General features: G+C 46.5%; 1 protein-coding gene across 1 annotated transcript in view; it reads left to right on the top strand.

Annotated features, from left to right (window-relative positions):
• The window catches only part of ezra (ezrin a), a 46,619-nt gene that overhangs the window by 7,108 nt on the left and 19,172 nt on the right, over positions 1-20,339 (top strand). The window contains exons 2-9 of the mRNA XM_055865637.1: positions 363-446; positions 1,176-1,271; positions 4,574-4,696; positions 4,841-4,992; positions 13,131-13,214; positions 14,419-14,565; positions 17,495-17,591; positions 18,061-18,224. Coding sequence (XP_055721612.1) covers positions 363-446; positions 1,176-1,271; positions 4,574-4,696; positions 4,841-4,992; positions 13,131-13,214; positions 14,419-14,565; positions 17,495-17,591; positions 18,061-18,224 — 947 coding nt within the window. The remainder of the gene's footprint in view (positions 1-362; positions 447-1,175; positions 1,272-4,573; positions 4,697-4,840; positions 4,993-13,130; positions 13,215-14,418; positions 14,566-17,494; positions 17,592-18,060; positions 18,225-20,339) is intronic.

The raw sequence follows: 20,339 nt of genomic DNA on the forward strand, positions 1-20,339 counted from the left end.
GATGAACCTTATCCCCAAATCACCTCAAAGTAACTTCAAGTCACTGAGTTGCACAAAGCCTTTTGAAGTTGTAAAGGGTTTTAATCATTCAACAGAGTATATTGGGAGAAGAAAGCTTGTACCTACAGACAAGTCGTTTCTGTGTATTCTGTGTCATGCAAGGAAATGTCAGCACTGATTTTTTTTTTTGAATGAATTTTTATTTAATTTTATCCCATTTTCTCCCCAATTTTCGTGGTATCCAATTGCTAGTAATTACTATCTTGTCTCATCGCTACAACTCATGCTTGATCAGGTCACAATTCCTGGTAACATGGAAATGTAGCTGGTGAATAAAGCAGGTTGTGATTCTGAATGTCCAGGTCAATGTCCGGGTCACCACCATGGATGCTGAGCTGGAGTTTTCCATTCTTCCCAGCACCACCGGCAAACAGCTGTTCGAACAGGTCAGGTCACATTCACTAACTAACTCTCACACACACACACTCCCTCAATAACTAACTAGCTAACTAACTAAGTCTCTCTCACACATACTCCCTCACTAACTAACTAACTCTCTCTCTCTCTCACACACACACTCCCTCACTAACTAGCTAACTAACTAAGTCTCTCTCTCACACACACTCCCTCACTAACTAACTAGCTAACTAACTAACTAAGTCTCTCTCACACACATTCCCTCCCTCCCTCCCTCACTAACTAATTAACTAACTAACTAACTAACTAACTAACTAACTAGCTAGCTAACTAACTAACTAACTAACTAACTAACTAACTAACTAACTAACTAACTAAGTCTCTCACACACACACACTAACTAACTAACTAGCTAACTAAGTCTCTCTCACACACACCTCCTCGGTAACTCACTAACTAACTAACTAACTAGCTAACTAACTAAGTCTCTCACACACACACACACACACTCCCTCCCTCACTCACTCACTCCCTCCCTCACTCACTCACTCACTCACTCACTCACTAAGTCTCTCTCACACAGACACACACTCCCTCACTAACTAACCCTAACCCTCACTAACTATCCCATCTCATTATAATGACCATGTTGTAGGAAAAGGTGAACAAGAAAAAATCTATATTTGTCAGTGTCACGTCTCTCCAGTGTAAAACGTTTCTTTAGTTTTTTCTCTCTCCGTCTCCTCTGTTTTCTCCAGGTGTCCAGAACGGTCGGTCTGCGGGAGCTCTGGTACTTCGGCCTGCTGTTCGTTAACACCAAAGGGTTCCAAACGTGGCTGAAGTTTGATAAAAAAGTAAGTTGGTATGTGTGATCCAGCGGTTACAGGTTGAAATCCGACTCACTGCTCTTTGACTTTACCCTCTTCCTGTTACGGCTTTCTTCCTGGGATGAAGGAGAGGACCAAAACGCAGCGCGGCTAGTGTTCAACATGATTTAATAAAGAGAATAACGTGAACACTACAAGCAACAAAACAATAAATGTGAAAACCGAAAACAGTCCTATCTGGTGCAGAACACAAAGACAGGAAACAACCACCCACAAACCCCAACACAAAACAAGCCACCTAAATATGGTTCCCAATCAGAGATAATGACTAACACCTGCCTCTGATTGAGAACCATATTAGGCCAAACATAGAAACGGACAAACTAGACACACAACATAGAATGCCCACCCAGCTCACGTCCTGACCAACACTAAAACAAATAAAACACACAAGAACTATGGTCAGAACGTGACACTTGCTATCTGAATTATGATGGCTACACCTTATTAAGCTGCACAGTGACACCTAAATGATAAATCAACACAAAGCTGTTGATACGTAGTGCCGTCTGACATACATAGCTCACAGTTATGTACTGTAGAAGTACACTGGAATGTTAGGAACTGTCCTAAGGCCACAAATCGTGTTTATTTGAATGGAATGGTTTCAAACACTACGGCTCTCATTTATTCCATTCTAGACATAGCAATGGAACCAACCACTGATTTATTGTGTAGGGCAGTGGTATTCAAACTTTTTCAGGCAGGGACCCCATTTGTTTCCGTCAGAATTCATGGTCGACCCCATACGTTTCCGTCAGAATTCATGGTCGACCCCATTAGTTTCCGTCAGAATTCATGGTCGACCCCATTCGTTTCCGTCAGAATTCATGGCTACCCCATTAGTTTCCGTCAGAATTCATGGTCGACCCCATTAGTTTCCGTCAGAATTCATGGTCGACCCCATTTGTTTCCGTCAGAATTCATGGCGACACCATTTGTTTCCGTCAGAATTCATGGTCGACCCCATTAGTTTCCGTCAGAATTCATGGCGACCCCATTAGTTTCCGTCAGAATTCATGGCGACGCCATTAGTTTCCGTCAGAATTCATGGCGACGCCATTAGTTTCCGTCAGAATTCATGGTCGACCCCATTAGTTTCCGTCAGAATTCATGGCGACGCCATTAGTTTCCGTCAGAATTCATGGCGACCCCATTAGTTTCCGTCAGAATTCATGGCGACACCATTTGTTTCCGTCAGAATTCATGGCGACGCCATTAGTTTCCGTAAGAATTTCTCGTGACCCCATTTGTTTCCGTAAGAATTTCTCGTGACCCCATTTGTTGCCGTAAGAATTTCTCGTGACCCCATTTGTTTCCGTCAGAATTCATGGCGACCCCATTAGTTTCCGTCAGAATTCATGGTCGACCCCATTAGTTTCCGTCAGAATTCATGGCGACCCCATTAGTTTCCGTCAGAATTCATGGCGACGCCATTAGTTTCCGTCAGAATTCATGGTCGACCCCATTAGTTTCCGTCAGAATTCATGGCGACACCATTTGTTTCCGTCAGAATTCATGGTCGACCCCATTTGTTTCCGTCAGAATTCATGGTCGACCCCATTTGTTTCCGTCAGAATTCATGATCGACCCCATTCGTTTCTGTCAGAATTCATGGCGACGCCATTAGTTTCCGTAAGAATTTCTCGTGACCCCATTTGTTTCCGTAAGAATTTCTCGTGACCCCATTTGTTTCCGTAAGAATTTCTCGTGACCCCATTTGTTTCCGTCAGAATTCATGGCGACGCCATTAGTTTCCGTCAGAATTCATGGTCGACCCCATTAGTTTCCGTCAGAATTCATGGTCGACCCCATTAGTTTCCGTCAGAATTCATGGTCGACCCCATTAGTTTCCGTCAGAATTCATGATCGACCCCATTAGTTTCCGTCAGAATTCATGGCGACGCCATTAGTTTCCGTAAGAATTTCTCGTGACCCCATTTGTTTCCGTAATAATTTCTCGTGACCCCATTTGTTTCCCTAAGAATTTAACCCCACCCCAACTCCAAATCTAATGACACAACCTTAAACTCTCTAAATTTCAATTTTTACATTGATTGGTTCGGATTTCTAAACTTTAAATATTGTTAATCATCAGTTATACTAGAGACATGAGGGGGAGCCATGGTCTGGTTTCCACACCAGAAGTTAATGGGTATCTGTAGGAGGAAGGTATATGGTGGAGGCAGTTAAGCTGGGAATGTATCGAGTGAAGGAAAGACGATCACATGGTTGCAGGCACTGATAAGGGTGGAGAGATGTGGTTTAGTGAGGAAGGGGGTCGAGGTCAGGTCACATTAAGGGAGAAGGAACAGTTTGTTGCCCGTATCACTTAACTTCCTGCCTAGCAATAAGGATGCAATGTTTAGAGAGAGTCCACCCAAATTGGGGTCTATATATATTACCGCTGGTGAATACATGTATTTGTCTTATGCAGCTTGGGTGAATGAACTCGGTCTAAGCTTTACTAATCAACAAATAACCTTCAATTCATTGCATCCAATACATTTACTCAATAACATTTTATTTTTCAAATGATCTCTCTCAAAAACGTGTGTATATTGTCCCAAACATTCATCTGTATTCTTTGTATTTTATTCCTAATATAAATACATGTTTTGGCAACCCCACTGCTATTTCCCCTGACGTTGAATACCACTGACATGGGGGTTACTCATATCATAACCACACCCACCCTCCCTTTCCCCCATTGTCCCTTCTCCTCCTCCCCTCTCATCCTCTCTCCCCTCCTTTCCCATCCTCTCCTCTCTCTCCCCTCTCCTCTCTCTCCCCTCTCCTCTCTCTCCCCTCTCATCCTCTCTCCCCTCCTTTCCCATCCCATCCTCTCCTCTCTCTCCCCTCTCCTCTCTCTCCCCTCTCCTCTCTCTCCCCTCTCATCCTCTCTCCCCTCCATTCCCATCCTCTCCTCTCTCTCTCCTCTCCTCTCTCTCCCATCTCCTCTCTCCTCTCCTCCCCTTTCCTCTCTCCTCTCCTGTCTCCCTCTCCTCTATCTCCCCTCTCCTCCCCTCTCATCCTCTCTCCCCTCCTTTCCCATCCCATCCTCTCCTCTCTCTCCCCTCTCCTCCCCTCTCATCCTCTCTCCCCTCCTTTCCCATCCTCTCCTCTCTCTTCCCCTCTCCTCTCCTCTCCTCTCCTCTCCTCCCCTTTCCTCTCTCCTCTCCTCTCCTCTCCTGTCTCCCTCTCCTCTCTGCCGGATCCTCCCCTCTCCTCTCATCTCCTCTCCTCTCCTCCCCCCCCCCCCCCCCCAGGTGATAGCCCAGGAAGTAAAGAAAGAGAATCCTCTTCAGTTCCGTTTCCGGGCCAAGTTCTACCCAGAGGACGTGGCTGAGGAGCTGATCCAGGAGAGCACCCAGAAACTGTTCTTCCTGCAGGTAACACACACACACACACACACACACACACACACACACACACACACACACACACACACACACACACACACACACACACACACACACACACACACACAGACCCCCCTCCCCCACATGATCCAGACGTTTGTCTCCCACCTCCAGGTGAAGGAGGACATCATAACTGATGAGGTGTACTGCCCTCCAGAGTCTGCTGTTCTGCTGGCCTCCTACTCTGTACAGGCCAAGTTTGGAGACTTCAATAAGGAGACACACCAGAATGGTTACCTGGCCAATGAACGCCTGCTGCCCAAGAGGTGAGTCAGTGTGGAGGAGGGGGTGGATGAACCTCCAGATGGAGGAGGGGGTGGATGAACCTCCAGATGGAGAAGGGGGTGGATGAACCTCCAGATGTAGGAGGGGGTGGATGAACCTCCAGAGGGAGCAGAGGGTGGATGAACCTCCAGATGGAGGAGGGGGTGGATGAACCTCCAGATGGAGGAGGGGGTGGATGAACCTCCAGATGGAGAAGGGGGTGGATGAACCTCCAGATGGAGAAGGGGGTGGATGAACCTCCAGATGGAGAAGAGGGTGGATGAACCTCCAGATGGAGGAGGGGGTGGATGAACCTCCAGATGGAGAAGGGGGTGGATGAACCTCCAGATGGAGGAGGGGGTGGATGAACCTCCAGATGGAGGAGGGGGTGGATGAACCTCCAGATGGAGGAGGGGGTGGATGAACCTCCAGATGAAGGAGGGGGTGGATGAACCTCCAGATGGAGCAGGATCAGGGGGTGGATGAACCTCCAGATGGAGCAGGGGGTGGATGAACCTCCAGATGGAGCAGGATCAGGGGGTGGATGAACCTTCAGATGGAGGAGGGGGTGGATGAACCTCCAGATGGAGGAGGGTGTGGATGAACCTCCAGAGGGAGGAGGGGGTGGATGAACCTCCAGATGCAGCAGGATCAGGGGGTGGATGAACCTCCAGAAGGAGCAGGGGGTGGATGAACCTCCAGATGGAGCAGGATCAGGGGGTGGATGAACCTCCAGATGGAGGAGGGTGTGGATGAACCTCCAGATGGAGGAGGGGGTTGATGAACCTCCAGATGGAGCAGGGGGTGGATGAACCACCAGATGGAGGAGGGGGTGGATGAAACTCCAGATGGAGAGGGGGTGGATGAATCTCCAGTTTGAGCATGGTGTGGATGAACCTCCAGATGGAGGAGGGGGTGGATGAACCTCCAGATGGAGCAGAGGGTGGATGAACCTCCAGATGGAGGAGGGGGTGGATGAACCTCCAGATGGAGGAGGGGGTGGATGAACCTCCAGATGGAGGAGGGGGTGGATGAACCTCCAGATGGAGGAGGGGGTGGATGAACCTCCAGATGGAGGAGGGGGTGGATGAACCTCCAGATGGAGGAGGGGGTGGATGAACCTCCAGATGGAGGAGGGGGTGGATGAACCTCCAGATGGAGCAGGGGGTGGATGAACCTCCAGATGGAGGAGGGGGTTGATGAACCTTCAGATGGAGCAGGATCAGGGGGTGGATGAACCTCCAGATGGAGAAGGGGGTGGATGAACCTCCAGATGGAGCAGGGGGTGGATGAACCTCCAGATGGAGAAGGGGGTGGATGAACCTCCAGATGGATCAGGGGGTGGATGAACCTCCAGATGACGGCTGTATGACTTGTTCACCGCAGAATTAATACCCAAATATCTAATATATATATAATACCAAGACCCCAACTTCAAACTCAAATGTTCTCACTTCCTGTTATTTTATGACAAAATTAGCATCATAAGCAACAGGTGTATGGTGTGTTATATTTATGATATGCTGTCTGTGCTTGAGGTAAGGTGTTATATTACAGTAAGATGTGCTTGAGGTAGGTGTGCATGTTTACACAGCCTCACGAAACCTACAGGATGTGATATGAACAGAGAAGTTTATTTTCTGGGTGATTTTAACTATTGACTGGCTCTCATCAAGCTGCCCACTCAAGAAAAAGCTTTAAACTGTAACCAGTGCCTGCAACCTGGTTCAGGTTATCAGTCAACCTACCAGGATATTTACAAACAGCACAGGAAATAAATCATCAACATGTATTGATCACATCTTTACTAACGCAGCAGAAATCTGCTGTAAAGCAGTATCCAGATGTCACGCCCCGGCCATAGAGAGGCTTTTATTCACTATGTTGGTTAGGCCAGGGTGTGACTAGGGTGGGCATTCTAGTTTCTTTATTTCTATGTTTTCTATTTCTTTGTTTTTTTCCGAGTATGGTTCCCAATCAGGGACAGCTGTCTATCGTTGTCTCTGATTGGGAATCATACTTAGGCAGCCTTTTTTCCCACCTGTGTTTTGTGGGATGTTAGTTTCTGTTTAGTGTCTTCACCTGACAGAACTGTTTCGGTTTTTCACTTTGTTATTTTGTTCAAGTGTTTTTTAAGAAATAAAATATCATGAACACTTACCACGCTGCGCTTTGGCCCATGCCTTCCGACGAGAAACAATACACCAGATCCGTCGGCTGTAGTGATCACAATATAGTATCTAGGAAAACCAAAGTTCAAAAGGCTGGGCCTAATATAGTGTATAAGAGGTCAGGCTGGGCCTAATATAGTGTATAAGAGGTCAGGCTGGGCCTAATATAGTGTATAAGAGGTCAGGCTGGGCCTAATATAGTGTATAAGAGGTCAGGCTGGGCCTAATATAGTGTATAAGAGGTCAGGCTGGGCCTAATATAGTGTATAAGAGGTCAGGCTGGGCCTAATATAGTGTATAAGAGGTCAGGCTGGGCCTAATATAGTGTATAAGAGGTCAGGCTGGGCCTAATATAGTGTATAAGAGGTCAGGCTGGGCCTAATATAGTGTATAAGAGGTCAGGCTGGGTCTAATATAGTGTATAAGAGGTCAGGCTGGGCCTAATATAGTGTCTAAGAGGTCAGGCTGGGCCTAATATAGTGTATAAGAGGTCAGGCTGGGCCTAATATAGTGTATAAGAGGTCAGGCTGGGCCTAATATAGTATATAAGAGGTCAGGCTGGGCCTAATATAGTGTATAAGAGGTCAGGCTGGGCCTAATATAGTGTATAAGAGGTCAGGCTGGGCCTAATATAGTGTATAAGAGGTCAGGCTGGGCCTAATATAGTGTATAAGAGGTCAGGCTGGGCCTAATATAGTGTATAAGAGGTCAGGCTGGGCCTAATATAGTGTATAAGAGGTCAGGCTGGGCCTAATATAGTGTATAAGAGGTCAGGCTGGGCCTAATATAGTGTATAAGAGGTCAGGCTGGGCCTAATATAGTGCATAAGAGGTCAGGCTGGGCCTAATATAGTGTATAAGAGGTCAGGCTGGGCCTAATATAGTGCATAAGAGGTCAGGCTGGGCCTAATATAGTGTATAAGAGGACAGGCTGGGCCTAATATAGTGCATAAGAGGTCAGGCTGGGCCTAATATAGTGTATAAGAGGTCAGGCTGGGCCTAATATAGTGCATAAGAGGTCAGGCTGGGCCTAATATAGTGTATAAGAGGACAGGCTGGGCCTAATATAGTGTATAAGAGGTCAGGCTGGGCCTAATATAGTGTATAAGAGGTCAGGCTGGGCCTAATATAGTGTATAAGAGGTCAGGCTGGGCCTAATATAGTGTATAAGAGGTCAGGCTGGGCCTAATATAGTGTCTAAGAGGTCAGGCTGGGCCTAATATAGTGTATAAGAGGTCAGGCTGGGCCTAATATAGTGTATAAGAGGTCAGGCTGGGCCTAATATAGTGTCTAAGAGGTCAGGCTGGGCCTAATATAGTGTATAAGAGGTCAGGCTGGGCCTAATATAGTGTATAAGAGGTCAGGCTGGGCCTAATATAGTGTATAAGAGGTCAGGCTGGGCCTAATATAGTGTATAAGAGGACAGGCTGGGCCTAATATAGTGTATAAGAGGTCAGGCTGGGCCTAATATAGTGCATAAGAGGTCAGGCTGGGCCTAATATAGTGTATAAGAGGTCAGGCTGGGCCTAATATAGTGTATAAGAGGTCAGGCTGGGCCTAATATAGTGTATAAGAGGTCAGGCTGGGCCTAATATAGTGTATAAGAGGTCAGGCTGGGCCTAATATAGTGTATAAGAGGTCAGGCTGGGCCTAATATAGTGTATAAGAGGTCAGGCTGGGCCTAATATAGTGTATAAGAGGTCAGGCTGGGCCTAATATAGTGTATAAGAGGTCAGGCTGGGCCTAATATAGTGTATAAGAGGTCAGGCTGGGCCTAATATAGTGTATAAGAGGTCAGGCTGGGCCTAATATAGAGTATAAGAGGTCAGGCTGGGCCTAATATAGTGTATAAGAGGTCAGGCTGGGCCTAATATAGTGTATAAGAGGTCAGGCTGGGCCTAATATAGTGTATAAGAGGTCAGGCTGGGCCTAATATAGTGTATAAGAGGTCAGGCTGGGCCTAATATAGTGTATAAGAGGTCAGGCTGGGCCTAATATAGTGTATAAGAGGTCAGGCTGGGCCTAATATAGTGTATAAGAGGTCAGGCTGGGCCTAATATAGTGTCTAAGAGGTCAGGCTGGGCCTAATATAGTGTATAAGAGGTCAGGCTGGGCCTAATATAGTGTCTAAGAGGTCAGGCTGGGTCTAATATAGTGTATAAGAGGTCAGGCTGGGCCTAATATAGTGTATAAGAGGTCAGGCTGGGCCTAATATAGTATATAAGAGGACAGGCTGGGCCTAATATAGTGTATAAGAGGTCAGGCTGGGCCTAATATAGTGTATAAGAGGTCAGGCTGGGCCTAATATAGTGTATAAGAGGTCAGGCTGGGCCTAATATAGTGTATAAGAGGTCAGGCTGGGCCTAATATAGTGTATAAGAGGTCAGGCTGGGCCTAATATAGTGTATAAGAGGTCAGGCTGGGCCTAATATAGTGTATAAGAGGTCAGGCTGGGCCTAATATAGTGTATAAGAGGTCAGGCTGGGCCTAATATAGTGTATAAGAGGTCAGGCTGGGCCTAATATAGTGTATAAGAGGTCAGGCTGGGCCTAATATAGTGTATAAGAGGTCAGGCTGGGCCTAATATAGTGTATAAGAGGTCAGGCTGGGCCTAATATAGTGTATAAGAGGTCAGGCTGGGCCTAATATAGTGTCTAAGAGGTCAGGCTGGGCCTAATATAGTGTATAAGAGGTCAGGCTGGGCCTAATATAGTGTATAAGAGGTCAGGCTGGGCCTAATATAGTGTATAAGAGGTCAGGCTGGGCCTAATATAGTGTATAAGAGGTCAGGCTGGGCCTAATATAGTGTATAAGAGGTCAGGCTGGGCCTAATATAGTGTATAAGAGGTCAGGCTGGGCCTAATATAGTGTATAAGAGGTCAGGCTGGGCCTAATATAGTGTATAAGAGGTCAGGCTGGGCCTAATATAGTGTATAAGAGGTCAGGCTGGGCCTAATATAGTGTATAAGAGGTCAGGCTGGGCCTAATATAGTGTATAAGAGGTCAGGCTGGGCCTAATATAGTGTATAAGAGGTCAGGCTGGGCCTAATATAGTGTATAAGAGGTCAGGCTGGGCCTAATATAGTGTATAAGAGGTCAGGCTGGGCCTAATATAGTGTATAAGAGGACAGGCTGGGCCTAATATAGTGTATTAGAGGTCAGGCTGGGCCTAATATAGTGTATAAGAGGTCAGGCTGGGCCTAATATAGTGTATAAGAGGTCAGGCTGGGCCTAATATAGTGTATAAGAGGTCAGGCTGGGCCTAATATAGTGTATAAGAGGTCAGGCTGGGCCTAATATAGTGTATAAGAGGTCAGGCTGGGCCTAATATAGTGTATAAGAGGTCAGGCTGGGCCTAATATAGTGTATAAGAGGTCAGGCTGGGCCTAATATAGTGTATAAGAGGTCAGGCTGGGCCTAATATAGTGTATAAGAGGTCAGGCTGGGCCTAATATAGTGTATAAGAGGTCAGGCTGGGCCTAATATAGTGTATAAGAGGTCAGGCTGGGCCTAATATAGTGTATAAGAGGACAGGCTGGGCCTAATATAGTGTATAAGAGGTCAGGCTGGGTCTAATATAGTGTATAAGAGGTCAGGCTGGGCCTAATATAGTGTATAAGAGGTCAGGCTGGGCCTAATATAGTGTATAAGAGGTCAGGCTGGGCCTAATATAGTGTATAAGAGGTCAGGCTGGGCCTAATATAGTGTATAAGAGGTCAGGCTGGGCCTAATATAGTGTATAAGAGGTCAGGCTGGGCCTAATATAGTGTATAAGAGGTCAGGCTGGGCCTAATATAGTGTATAAGAGGTCATACAAGACGTTTTGTAGTGATTCCTATGTTGTTGATGTAAATAATAATTGCTGGTCTGTGGTGTGTAATGAGGAGCAACCAGACGCTCTACAAGACACATTTATGAAATTGCTTATCCCAGTTACTAATAAACACGCACCCATTAAGAAAATGTCTGTAAAAATGGTTACATCCCTGTGGATTGATGAGGAATTGAAAAATTGTATGGTTGATGCAAAAGGTATGGCAAGTCCGGCTGTACAACCGATTGGCAAACGTACTGCAAATTTAAAAAATCATGTGACTAAACTAAATAAAAATAAACTATACTATGAAACAAAGATGAATGATATAAAGAATGATAGTAAAAAGCTTTGGAGCACCTTCAATGACATTTTGGGGAAAAAAGGCAAACTCATTCAATGAATCAGATGGCTCATTCATCACAAAACCCACTGATATTGCCAACTACTTTAATGATTTTTTTCATTGACTTCATCACTACTTGTTTTCCCGAGGCCACTCCTGTGTTGTCTTGGCTGTGTGCTTAGGGTCGTTGTCCTGTTGGAAGGTGAACCTTCGCCCCAGTCTGAGGTCCTGAGCGCTCTGGAGCAGGTTTTCATCAAGGATCTCTCTGTACTTTGTTCTCTTCATCTTTCCCTCGATCCTGACTAGTCTCCCGGTCCCTGCCGCTGAAAAACATCCCAACAGCATGATGCTGCCACCAACATGATTCACTGTAGGGATTGTGCCAGGTTTCCTCCAGATGTGACGCTTGACATTCAGGCCAAAGAGTTCAATCTTGGTTTCATCAGACCAGAGAATCTTGTTTCTCATGGTCAGAGTCCTTTAGGTGCCTTTTGGCAAACTCTAAGCGGGCTGTCATGTGCCTTTTACTGAGGAGTGGCTTCCATCTGACCACTCTAAAATGAAGGCTTGATTGGTGGGGTATTCTGGAGTTGGTTGTTCTTCTGGAAGGTTCTGCCATCTCCACAGAGGAACTCTAGAGCTCTGTCAGAGTGACAATCGGGTTCTTGGTCACCTCCCTGACCAAGGCCGTTCTCCCACGATTGCTCAGTTTAGCCGGGCGGCCAGCTCTAGGAAGAGTCTCGGTGGTTCCAAATTTCTTCCATTTAAGAATGATGGAGGCCAGTCTATTCTTGGGGACCTTCAATGCTGCGGAAATGTTTTGTTAGCCTTCCCTAGATCTCTGTTTCAACCCAATCCTATCTCGGATCTCTACGGACATTGGCTTGGTTTTTTTCTTTGACATACACTGTCAACTGTGGGACCTCATATAGACAGGTGTGTGCCTTTACAAATCATGTCCAATCAATTGAAGTTACTAAAGGTGGACTCCAATCAAATAGAAACATCTCAAGGATGATCATTGGAAACAGGATGCACCTGAGCTCAATTTCTCATAGCAAAGTGTCTGAATAATTATGGAAATAAGGCATATATATAATACATTTCCAAAAAATTTCTAAAAGCCTGTCTTCACTTTGTAATTATGGGGTGTTGTGATGTCATTATGGGGTATTGTGATGTCATTATGGGGTATTGTGATGTTATTATGGAGTATTGTGATGTCATTATGGGGTAGCGTGATGTCATTATGGGGTATTGTGATGTCGTTATGGGGTATTGTGACGTCATTATGGGGTATTGTGATGTCATTATGGGGTATAGTGATGTCATTATGGGGTAGTGTGATGTCATTATGGGGTATTGTGACGTCATTATGGGGTATTGTGATGTCCTTATTGCGTAGTGTGATGTCATTATGGGGTATTGTGACGTCATTATGGGGTTTTGTGATGTCATTATGGGGTTTTGTGATGTCATTATGGGGCTTTGTGTAGATTGATGAGGATCTTTTTTTATTCATTTAAAAAATGTGGGAAAAGTCAAAGGGTCTGAATAGTTTCCGAAGGCACTGTGTGTGTGTTAGTGTGTCTTTCATAGGTGATAAACAGAAGACACATTTGCTGACTGAAAAGAAAATGGACCAATAAAGTCCTCCTCCTCCTTCTTCTTCTTCTTCTTCTTCTTCTTCTTCTTCTTCTTCTTCTTCTTCTTCTTCTTCTTCTTCTTCTTCTTCTTCTTCTTCTTCTTCTTCTTCTTCTTCTTCTTCTTCTTCTTCTTCTTCTTCTTCTTCTTCTTCTTCTTCTCTCAGAGTGCTGGATCAACACAAGCTGTCTAAAGAACAGTGGGAGCAGCGGATCCAGACCTGGCACGAGGAACACAGAGCTATGCTCAAGTGAGTGTGAACGCTTACACACACACACACACACACACACACACACACACACACACACACACACACACACACACACACTAGTGAAATAGTGTTCTGCTGTATAGGTGTATCTGTCCGAGAAGCATATAGATGTTGAGTACTGTATGTACTGCTAACTTCTACAGTTGGATTCAGGCCTTTTCCACCAATCACAGTTGGATTCAGGCCTTTTCCACCAATCACAGTTAGGATTCAGGCCTTTTCCACCAATCACAGTTAGGATTCATGCCTTTTCCACCAATCACAGTTAGGATTCATGCCTTTTCCACCAATCACAGTTAGGATTCATGCCTTTTCCACCAATCACAGTTAGGATTCAGACCTTTTCCACCAATCACAGTTATGATTCATGCCTTTTCCACCAATCACAGTTTGGATTCATGCCTTTTCCACCAATCACAGTTTGGATTCAGGCCTTTTCCACCAATCACAGTTGGATTCAGGCCTTTTCCACCAATTACAGTTGGATTCAGGCCTTTTCCACCAATCACAGTTGGATTCAGGCCTTTTCCACCAATCACAGTTGGATTCAGGCCTTTTCCACCAATCACAGTTAGGATTCAGGCCTTTTCCACCAATCACAGTTGGATTCAGGCCTTTTCCACCAATCACAGTTGGATTCAGGCCTTTTCCACCAATCACAGTTGGATTCAGGCCTTTTCCACCAATCACAGTTGGATTCAGGCCTTTTCCACCAATTACAGTTAGGATTCAGGCCTTTTCCACCAATCACAGTTAGGATTCAGACCTTTTCCACCAATTACAGTTAGGATTCAGGCCTTTTCCACCAATTACAGTTAGGATTCAGGCCTTTTCCACCAATTACAGTTAGGATTCATGCCTTTTCCACCAATCACAGTTAGGATTCATGCCTTTTCCACCAATCACAGTTAGGATTCATGCCTTTTCCACCAATCACAGTTAGGATTCAGACCTTTTCCACCAATCACAGTTATGATTCATGCCTTTTCCACCAATCACAGTTTGGATTCAGACCTTTTCCACCAATCACAGTTGGATTCAGACCTTTTCCACCAATCACAGTTAGGATTCAGACCTTTTCCACCAATCACAGTTAGGATTCAGACCTTTCCACCAATTACAGTTAGGATTCAGGCCTTTTCCAACAATCACAGTTAGGATTCCATTGATGCTTTGTGAACAGGGAGGATGCTATGTTGGAGTATCTAAAGATCGCCCAGGACTTGGAGATGTATGGAGTCAACTTCTTTGACATTAAGAACAGGAAGGGGACAGAGCTGTGGCTGGGGGTAGATGCCCTGGGACTCAACATCTACGAGAAGGACGACAGGTAAACATCTGACTGAATAACTGACTACCTCTACCTCTACTCTACCTCTACCTCTACCTCTACTATACCTGCACCTCTACTCTACCTCTACTCTACCTGCACCTCTACTCTACCTGCACCTCTACTCTACCTCTACCTCTACTATACCTGCACCTCTACTCTACCTCTACTCTACCTCTACTCTACCTCTACTCTACCTCTACCTCTACTCTACCTCTACTATACCTGCACCTCTACTCTACCTCTACCTCTACTCTACCTCTACTATACCTGCACCTCTACTCTACCTCTACTCTACCTCTACCTCTACCTCTACCTGCACCTCTACTCTACCTCTACCTCTACTATACCTGCACCTCTACTCTACCTCTACTCTACCTCTACTCTACCTCTACTCTACCTCTACCTCTACTCTACCTCTACTATACCTGCACCTCTACTCTACCTCTACCTCTACTCTACCTCTACTATACCTGCACCTCTACTCTACCTCTACTCTACCTCTACTCTACCTCTACCTCTACTCTACCTCTACTATACCTGCACCTCTACTCTACCTCTACTCTACCTCTACTCTACCTCTACCTCTACTCTACCTCTACTATACCTGCACCTCTACTCTACCTCTACTCTACCTCTACTCTACCTCTACTCTACCTCTACCTCTACTCTACCTCTACTATACCTGCACCTCTACTCTACCTCTACTCTACCTCTACTCTACCTCTACTCTACCTCTACTCTACCTCTACTCTACCTCTACTCTACCTCTACCTCTACCTCTACTATACCTGCACCTCTACTCTACCTCTACCTGCACCTCTACTCTACCTGCACCTCTACTCTACCTCTACCTCTACTATACCTGCACCTCTACTCTACCTCTACTCTACCTCTACTCTACCTCTACTCTACCTCTACCTCTACTCTACCTCTACTATACCTGCACCTCTACTCTACCTCTACCTCTACTATACCTGCACCTCTACTCTACCTCTACTATAGCTGCACCTCTACTCTACCTCTACCTCTACCTCTACCTCTACTCTACCTCTACCTCTACTCTACTCTACTATACCTCTACCTCTACTCTACCTCTACCTCTACCTCTACTATACCTGCACCTCTACTCTACCTCTACCTCTACCTCTACTCTACCTCTACTCTACCTCTACCTCTACTATACATCTACTATACCTCTACTATACCTCTACCTCTACTCTACCTCTACCTCTACCTCTACTATACCTGCACCTCTACCTCTACTCTACTCTACCTCTACCTCTACTCTACCTCTACCTCTACTCTACCTCTACCTCCACTCTACCTTTACTCTACCTCTACTCTACCTCTACCTCTACCTCCTACTCTACCTCTACTCTACCTCTACCTCTACTCTAACTCTACCTCTACTCTACCTCTACTATACCTCTACCTCTACTCTACCTCTACTCTACCTCTACTCTACCTCTACTCTACCTCTACTCTACCTCTACTCTACCTCTACCTCTACTCTACCTCTACTCTACTCTACCTCCACTCTACCTCCACTCTACCTCCACTCTACCTCTACTCTACCTCTACCTCTACTCTACCTCTACTCTACCTCTACTCTACCTCTACTCTACCTCTACTCTACGCCTGATAACTGTACTCTACCTCTACTTCTACTCTACCTCTACCTCTGCTCTACCTCTACTCTACCTCTACTCTACGCCTGATAACTGTACTCTACCTCTACTTCTACTCTACCTCTACCTTTACCTCTACTCTACCTCTACTCTACCTCTACTCTACCTCCACTCTACCTCCACTCTACCTCTACCTCTATTATACCTCTACTCTACCTCCACTCTACCTCTACTCTACCTCTACTCTACCTCTATCTCTACTCTACCTCCACTCTACCTCCACTCTACCTCCACTCTACCTCTACCCCCACTCTACCTCTGCTCTACCTCTGCTCTACCTCTGCTCTACCTCTGCTCTACCTCTGCTCTACCTCTACCTCTGCTCTACCTCTGCTCTACCTCTACGCCTGATAACTGTACTCTACCTCTACTTCTACTCTACCTCTACCTTTACCTCTACCTTTACCTCTACCTCTACTTTACCTCTACTCTACCTCTACTTTACCTCTACTCTACCTCTACTCTACCTCTACTCTACCTCTACTCTACCTCTACTCTACCTCCACTCTACCTCTATTATACCTCTACCTCTACCTCCACTCTACCTCTACTCTACCTCTACTCTACCTCTATCTCTACTCTACCTCCACTCTACCTCCACTCTACCTCCACTCTACCTCTACCTCCACTCTACCTCTACTCTACCTCTACCTCTACCTCTGCTCTACCTCTGCTCTACCTCTACTCTACCTCTACCTCTGCTCTACCTCTACTCTACGCCTGATAACTGTACTCTACCTCTACCTCTACCTCTACCTTTACCTATACCTTTACTATACCTCTACCTCTACCCTACCTCTACCACTACTCTACCTCTACGCCTGATAACTGTACTCTACCTCTACTTCTACTCTACCTCTACCTCTACCTTTACCTCTACCTCTACTCTACCTCTACCTTTACCTTTACCTCTACTCTACCTCTACTCTACCTTTACCTCTACCTCTACCTCTACCCTACCTCTACCACTACTCTACCTCTACGCCTGATAACTGTACTCTACTTATACTCTACCTCTACCTCTACTCTTCGCCTGCTAACTGTCAGTCCCTAGCATACTGTCAGCTAACGTCAAACATGACCGGCAGGTTGTCGATGTTACGGTGGAGGTCGTTACCCTAGTTCTCCTAGAGTCCTCTAAACAGTATTGATTACATCATGATATGAGTAGTACTTAAAGGAGTCACACAACGTTTTGTTTGCGCTTGTTGTTAACTGACGTTTGTTCTCTCTTCCAGGCTGACTCCAAAGATCGGGTTTCCCTGGAGTGAAATTAGGAACATTTCATTCAATGATAAAAAGTTCATCATCAAGCCCATTGATAAGAAAGCTCCCGTGAGTCCTCTAGTAGAATATTCTGTTCATGTCAGTCAAGAGAGAGAGAGAGAGAGAGAGAGAGAGAGAGAGAGAGAGAGAGAGAGAGAGAGAGAGAGAGAGAGAGAGAGAGAGAGAGAGAGAGAGAGAGAGAGAGAGAGAGAGAGAGAGAGAGAGAGAGAGGAGAGAGAGAGAGAGAGAGAGAGAGAGAGAGAGAGAGAGAGAGAGGAGAGAGAGAGAGAGAGAGAGAGAGAGAGAGAGAGAGAGAGAGCGATTGAGATTGAGAGCGATTGAGATTGAGAGAGAGAGAGAGAGAGAGAGAGAGAGAGAGCGATTGAGATTGAGAGCGATTGAGATTGAGAGCGATTGAGATTGAGAGCGATTGAGAGTGATTGAGAGCGATTGAGATTGAGAGAGCAATTGAGATTGAGAGCGATTGAGATTGAGGGCGATTGAGAGCGGTTTAATAAAACCCAACTGATATTCTCAGGATTTTGTGTTCTACGCCCCTCGGCTGGGCATGAATAAGCGTATCCTGGCTCTGTGCATGGGGAACCATGAGCTATACATGAAACGCAGGAAGCCGGACAACATCGAGGTGCAGCAGATGAAGACTAAGGCCAGGGAGGAGAAACACCAGAAACAGCTGGAAAGGTGAGAGACAGGACCACACCTTCACCTGTATAGACCTGTACACAGGACCACACCTTCACCTGTACACACCTGTACACAGGACCACACCTTCACCTGTACACACCTGTACACAGGACCACACCTTCACCTGTACACAGGACCACACCTTCACCTGTACACACCTGTACACAGGACCTCACCTGTACACAGGACCACACCTTCACCTGTACACACCTGTACACAGGACCACACCTTCACCTGTACACACCTGTACACAGGACCACACCTTCACCTGTACACACCTGTACACAGGACCACACCTTCACCTGTACACACCTGTACACAGGACCTCACCTGTACACAGGACCACACCTTCACCTGTACACAGGACCACACCTTCACCTGTATAGACCTGTACACAGGACCACACCTTCACCTGTACACAGGACCACACCTTCACCTGTACACAGGACCACACCTTCACCTGTACACAGGACCACACCTTCACCTGTACACAGGACCACACCTTCACCTGTACACAGGACCACACCTTCACCTGTACACAGGACCACACCTTCACCTGTACACACCTGTACACAGGACCTCACCTGTACACAGGACCACACCTTCACCTGTACACAGGACCACACCTTCACACACCTGTACACAGGACCACACCTTCACCTGTACACAGGACCACACCTTCACCTGTACACAGGACCACACCTTCACCTGTACACACCTGTACACAGGACCACACCTTCACCTGTATACACCTGTACACAGGACCACACCTTCACCTGTACACACCTGTACACAGGACCTCACCTGTACACAGGACCACACCTTCACCTGTACACAGGACCACACCTTCACCTGTATACACCTGTACACAGGACCTCACCTGTACACAGGACCTCACCTTCACCTGTACACAGGACCACACCTTCACCTGTACACACCTGTACACAGGACCACACCTTCACCTGTATAGACCTGTACACAGGACCACACCTTCACCTGTACACAGGACCACACCTTTACCTGTTCACCTGTACACAGGACCACACCTTCACCTGTACACAGGACCACACCTTCACCTGTATACACCTGTACACAGGACCTCACCTGTACACAGGACCTCACCTGTACACAGGACCACACCTTCACCTGTACACAGGACCACACCTTCACCTGTATACACCTGTACATAGGACCACACCTTCACCTGTATACACCTGTACGCAGGACCTCACCTGTACACAGGACCTCACCTGTACACAGGACCACACCTTCACCTGTACACAGGACCACACCTTCACCTGTACACAGGACCACACCTTCACCTGTACACAGGACCACACCTTCACCTGTACACAGGACCACACCTTCACCTGTACACACCTGTACACAGGACCACACCTTCACCTGTATACACCTGTACACAGGACCACACCTTCACCTGTACACACCTGTACACAGGACCTCACCTGTACACAGGACCACACCTTCACCTGTACACACCTGTACACAGGACCACACCTTCACCTGTACACACCTGTACACAGGACCACACCTTTACCTGTATACACCTGTACACAGGACCACACCTTCACCTGTACACACCTGTACACAGGACCACACCTTCACCTGTACACACCTGTACACAGGACCACACCTTTACCTGTATACACCTGTACACAGGACCACACCTTCACCTGTATACACCTGTACACAGGACCACACCTTCACCTGTACACACCTGTACACAGGACCACACCTTCACCTGTACACACCTGTACACAGGACCACACCTTCACCTGTACACACCTGTACACAGGACCACACCTTCACCTGTACACACCTGTACACAGGACCACACCTTCACCTGTATACACCTGTACACAGGACCACACCTTCACCTGTACACACCTGTACACAGGACCACACCTTCACCTGTACACACCTGTACACAGGACCTCACCTGTACACAGGACCACACCTTCACCTGTACACAGGACCACACCTTCACCTGTATACACCTGTACACAGGACCTCACCTGTACACAGGACCTCACCTTCACCTGTACACAGGACCACACCTTCACCTGTACACACCTGTACACAGGACCACAC

The sequence above is a fragment of the Salvelinus fontinalis genome, chromosome 16 (assembly GCF_029448725.1).
Source record: "Salvelinus fontinalis isolate EN_2023a chromosome 16, ASM2944872v1, whole genome shotgun sequence".
Taxonomy (NCBI): Eukaryota; Metazoa; Chordata; class Actinopteri; order Salmoniformes; family Salmonidae; genus Salvelinus; species Salvelinus fontinalis.